The 5,687-nt window shown below is 37.8% G+C and overlaps 2 protein-coding genes across 2 annotated transcripts; both read left to right on the top strand.

The window, feature by feature from the left end:
- Positions 1 to 3,132: 3,132 nt before the first annotated feature.
- LOC144980637 (zinc finger BED domain-containing protein 5-like) lies at positions 3,133 to 4,304 on the top strand. The gene is made up of 2 exons (XM_078928317.1): positions 3,133 to 3,875; positions 3,965 to 4,304. The coding sequence occupies exons 1-2, from the start codon at positions 3,133 to 3,135 to the stop codon at positions 4,302 to 4,304; spliced, it is 1,083 nt and encodes a 360-aa protein (XP_078784443.1).
- On the top strand, positions 3,927 to 4,797 carry LOC144980635 (uncharacterized). Its single transcript, XM_078928316.1, has one exon. The coding sequence runs from the start codon at positions 4,306 to 4,308 to the stop codon at positions 4,795 to 4,797; it is 492 nt and encodes a 163-aa protein (XP_078784442.1). The 5' UTR covers positions 3,927 to 4,305.
- Positions 4,798 to 5,687: the final 890 nt, after the last annotated feature.

The raw sequence follows: 5,687 nt of genomic DNA, 5'->3' as shown, positions 1-5,687 counted from the left end.
TATATATATATATATATATATATATATATATATATATATATATATATATATATATATATATATATATGTATATGTATATATATGTATATATATACAAAAGTTTCAAAAATTATTTTACAGTTTTACAGCGTTTGTGACACTATTAAGTCGTTTCGGGGCCAGTAAAAGTTAAAAAGTGCTGACTATAATACCTTTGGCATGAGATTGAGTCCTATGTCAGTTGACTGAATAGTTAACACTTGTGTAACTCACAGTGTGACCTAAGTTCATAAGAAAAACTTTTTTACATTGCTTTGCCTTACCTACTGAACAGCCTCGACTATTAGGCAAGGTGGGAGCCATGAGTTTCCAAGCAAGCAATGTCTGTCATTTTCATACGAGAAACGGCATCATTTTCACCATTACGTGTTTCTGTTGGAACTGTTGTTGTTGGAAGAAGATCGCAATAGTCATTGGTTGCTCCACTACAACGACAACCTTATATAACAACTTTTTTACTGGTCCCAAAGCTGTTATATAGAAATTTCAGTGTAAATAATAACAATCAAACAATAATATATTCTATGGCCTTTCTTTTTGTGCAAGAAATTAATGAAACTGACAAAAATATGGGCACTCTGGACACAAAATTTATAACTTCAAATTCAATTTTTAAAAAAAATGTTTTTGAACGATGCATTCATCAATATATTATGGAGTAAAATTTTCTAAGTGTATAAAGCTAAAAGAGCATGGTAAAAGGAAAATCAAATCTTAAAAATATAAATATGATTATGATACAGAAGTGGATTCAATCAACATATTTACTGTGTTTTGAGTCGAAGCCAGAGGCTACTTTTGAATTTTGATAAAGCTGGTACTTTGTCCACAGTGTTTTGACACTTTGAAAAAAACTATTCATGTTGTTCTTTTGGTGCTAGACCCTCGTTTTTTGTATTATTCTTCATAACTAAATGAAGAAAAATAATTAATGAAAACTTAATCCTCCCACAGTACTTTGCGTTTCCCCCACGAAATAATTTATATGAATATCTTTTTGTGCTTAACATTTACCAAAACAACCTTTGGCCAAAACCTCATTCCCTGGTAACCAACACATAATCCACCTTGTAATAGAATACTACTTCTCTGAATAAGCCACCACTCTATAACTTTTACCATTAAAAATATCTTTATGCCAAGTCCATAAGAAAACAATAAAACTATAATCAAATTGTCTTGCAATGGCGACCACCTGAATCAAAATTTGGTACAATTTCCAATGATCAAACTAAAATCACATATCTAGAAAGGGTAAATCACAAAGTTATATTCATAGCGACCGATTTGCCATTTAAATCCTTGGCAGATCAATCATTGTTGATCAGCAAGTCATGTCTGCACTGTATCCTTAAGTCCAGTGAATTACTAGACAAGATAAACTCATTGATAACTCAAATATTTTCAACCTTTTCATAAATACAGTTATATAGATTATTGACTATAAAATGGACAAGGAAGGAAAGTGTCTCTTGGCTGGGGAGGAGACATTGCCTTAATCATCCACATAGCTGCTAACCAGTTGAAAAGGATTTTAGAATAAAATTCATTGGAGATTTGGCTAAAAGGTGGGGTTTGTTAAAAAAAGTTTGTTTTGAGAAATCATCAAGTTATAAATAGAAGAGACAAAAGAAACTCTCAATTACACCAAGCTAGACAGTTTCATACTTCCCAAATGATAATCATTACCACCACTACTACTACTATTATTATCATTACTAATACTTCTTCCGAAAACCTATAAGTAGTTGGAAATATCCATAGACAGACCTGCCGTTCATACCGATTAATCGGTATCATACCGATTTGCAAGACCTTTTTTTCGTATTTACCGATTTCCCGATTTACTTGCCGATCGTACCGATTTCCCGATCTGCATGCCGATCGTACCGATTTCACCAAGTGACCAAGGGCCCGCAGCCCTCCACCCCTCTCTTTTACGTTTACTTTGTGCTTTACGTTGCACGTTAAAATTTTCAAGTCTCGTGAACTTTGACCCGTCCCGCGATACCTTGATAGATCACATGACGTAGCGAGCCTCTTTGTGATGCCCTCACACAGATAGAAAACACACACGGGGCGTTATTTAGTTTTCATTTCCTTTGTGAAGCGACAGCGAGCTGTACTGGTAAACCACCGCGGTCCCTGGCTTCTGACTCGTTACCAAGTGCCACCATCTTTAAATAAGTTAGTAGTCCGATTGCCAGATTGGCGTTGTGCGTGCCATTTTGGGTGTTGGGGAAAAATAAGGGGGGGGGGGGGGGGGGGGGGGGAGGTTGTGACGCTTTGGTTAGTTTGAGTGACAAGTGTCAAATTGTGACACTTGGGATCGACCGAAAAGGTAAGGAGGCTATTAAAGCCTTATGTTTTCTTAATAAATATTGTTTCTTATGCTTCGACCTCTATGCTAATTAATTTAAATAATTTTACCAGACGCGTCAAAAGCGTCGCATCAAGTTAAATTAATGCGAAAGATGAAAAATGTAATCATTTCTAGCTCAAAATATCTACTGTGCGCTGCGTTATATATTTTTCTCTTGAATTGGATTTTGTAATTAATTTTGCCTACATATTGCCTCATATCTATTGTAATTAATCTAGCGTGGTCAATCGTCATTCCATCACCTTACTTGTTTGAATTCTGGAGCTGTTTTATTTTAGTGCTTTATTTTAATTTATTCTTATTATCTGGATTCTGAGACACTTATTTTATCGTGTGCTTGTATTAGTCTAGTATTGTGCATTTCAAAATTAGATCGACTTAACTAGACTAGGACTAGATAGATCGTAGTAGAAAGAAAAGATGGCAGCTCCTCCGTCCAAAGTGCGTAGAGTCGTTCAGAAATTTCGTGAAGAATATTCCAAAACATAGAGTTTTATAACAGCGTCTAAAAAAGGTGAGGAGTACGCTTTTTGCACTTTCTGTGATGCCGATATTAAGATTGCTTGTGGCGCTAGATCAGACCTGGAGAGACACATTAAGACTCCTAAACATGTGACGTGTGCCAAATCCAGTGCTTCGACCCGATCTATTACGTCGATGTTTGGTAACAAAAATCAAACGAGGAGGACAAAGTAAGGAAGGCAGAGTTAATGTTCGCGAATTTCTTAGTGGAGCACAACTTGCCTCTCGCCACAGCGGACCATGCTGGAGAGTTGTTTAGGAACATGTTCCCTGATAGCGACATCGCTAAAAAGTTCAGATGTGGACGCACTAAAGCTAGACAATTAGTGTCAGAAATATCAAGTGATTATAAGAAGACTTTAGTTACTAAATTAGACCGTCAACCTTTCTCTCTCTCCACCGACGGCAGTAATGATAAGGGGAGTGAACAACTTTACCCCTTACTCGTGCGATATTTCGACGAGTCTGCAGAAAAAGTTGTCATGGATGTATTGTCTGTGGCTACCCCAAATGGTGGTTCTACTGGGGAAAATATTTTCATGGCCTTGGATACTGAATTGAAGGCAGCTGGATTGTCTTGGGATAATTGTATAAGTTTCGGCAGTGACAATGCCAATGTCATGTTAGGCAAAGAGAAGGGGGTTATGGCATTTGTTTTAAAACAAAATAAAAATGTTCATATCCAAGGCTGTCCCTGTCATCTCCTGCACATTGCTGCTAAGAAAGGTGCCAGTAAGTTAAATTCAAATGTGGAGGAGACTTTGATTGATGTTTTTCATTATCTGGAGAACAGCACGAAGAGGATGAAAACTCTGCAGGAATTTCAGAGAATAACTGACACGGCTCTCCGTAAAATCCTTAAACATGGCCCAACCAGATGGCTTTCTCTTCTTCAATGCGTGGAGCGACTTCTGGAGCAGTGGGATGCTATGTTTGCATTTTTTTTAAATGAGAAGGACGTTTTGGGGAGCAAGTCAACAGACCGGCTGAAAAGAATTCTTGTTTTTTTTTTTCAAACAGCACTTCAAAAGCCTATCTAAATTTTCTCAAATATTCCCTCCCTATGTTTGTAAATGCTAACTTGCTGCTTCAACGTGAGGAGCCGACAGTTCACATCTTACAGAAACGCCTTCACAATGTTGCCACGGATATCCTCATTGCCTTCATAAAGCCTGAGGCTATAGCAAAAGCGGAGGACATCTATTCCATTGAGCACAGCAGGAGGAGCAGGCAAAAGGATAGAGAGGACATGATGATTGGTGATGGTACAAGAAATTATCTTGATCTAAAACTCATGTCAGACAAGGAAGTGACAACATTTTTTGAGGACACGAGGAACTTTTACTCCACTGCTCTTTAGTATGTTTTTTTCAAGTCTTCCAATGCAGCATGAAGCCCTGAACCATGCTGAAGTTTTGGACCCCTGTATGAGGCTGAAAAAGAAAATGGAGTCCATCAGGTACTGGGCAACAAGATTTCCGTGTTTGGTGTTGGGTGGTGATATGGAGAGGTTAGAGAAGGAGTTTGGGAAATTCCAGGTGGATGGTTTGGTGGGACTGGACTTAAAGATGAGGGTGGATGTGCTGTGGTCTCGGATAGGAAAAATGGAGGTAGATGGTGACCATAGATATGAAGCCCTAGCTCACTTCATGAAAGGTTTGTGTGTTCTGCCTCACAGTAATGCAGATTCAGAACGGATTTTTTCTCTTGTCAGGAAAAATAAGACAGAACAGAGAGCCAGCATGTCTCGGGATCTTCTGACAGATATTCTGCAAGTTAAAACAAAAATGTTGTCGAGAGCAGAGTGTTGCTATTCATTCTGTCCTTCTGATCAGCTGATCAAAAAGATATAGCTTTTAAAACAATCAAAGTTTATAGCAGGGAGGTATGGTGGAGTGTTCATGTAGTTGATTGTAAATAGACACATCTTTTTATAACTTTATCAGTGAATTTGTTTTAGTATTTCTATTGAACTATTGTCGCAATATTATTTTATGGTGGTGGGAGAAAGAGACATGTGAAGGAATGAACTACTTGCAATATTATTTGGTGGTAGAGAGAGAGAGGGAACAAACAGTTACATTTTATTTGATATTCTGATAACGGAAAAGGATTAATTCACATCTCAAGGACCAACATATGTAGACGATCTATGTCTAGCACATCATGTCATCACAACTGTTGCAGAATTAGGTGAGTAGCCCAACCATTGGATAATTTTACGTCTCATACTGATTTTTTTCCCCAGATACTGATTTTTTTTCAATGTCATACTGATTTCCTTTTTCGTGAAGTGGCAGGTCTGCATAGACAACATAAACACAATTAAAATGGTATACAATTACTTATTTCTTTTGAACCAAAAGTGTTTCCTAGACAAAAATATAATATAAAAGGCAGGATAAGAAGAAGGAGAAAGAAAATGGTTCTATTGAATTTATCTTGCAATGTTTTTTTGGGGTTTTTTTTTGGTAGGCATAAGTTTTTCGTTAAATATATCCTTGACAAATTTAATTTTGCAAAATGCAAATATTGCCAACTGTGAAAATGAGATTTTAAAGACCCTCATGGAGAGGAGATGGTTAGTTTTTGCGGACACTACCGCAGCATAGGGGATGATTGGTAGCTATGCATCTAAGTCATACTAGAAAGGATCCAAAATAAAATTATGTTTCCCTCGCCCCCCCCCCCCCCCCCCCCCCCCCCCCCCCCCCCCCCCCCCCCCCCCCCCCCCCCCCCCCCC

The sequence above is a fragment of the Berghia stephanieae genome, chromosome 10, assembly GCF_034508935.2.
Source record: "Berghia stephanieae isolate SIO BIC M18660-M18661 chromosome 10, UCSD_Bste_1.3, whole genome shotgun sequence".
NCBI lineage: Eukaryota > Metazoa > Mollusca > Gastropoda > Nudibranchia > Aeolidiidae > Berghia > Berghia stephanieae.
This window is presented reverse-complemented; position numbering and strand designations above follow the sequence as displayed.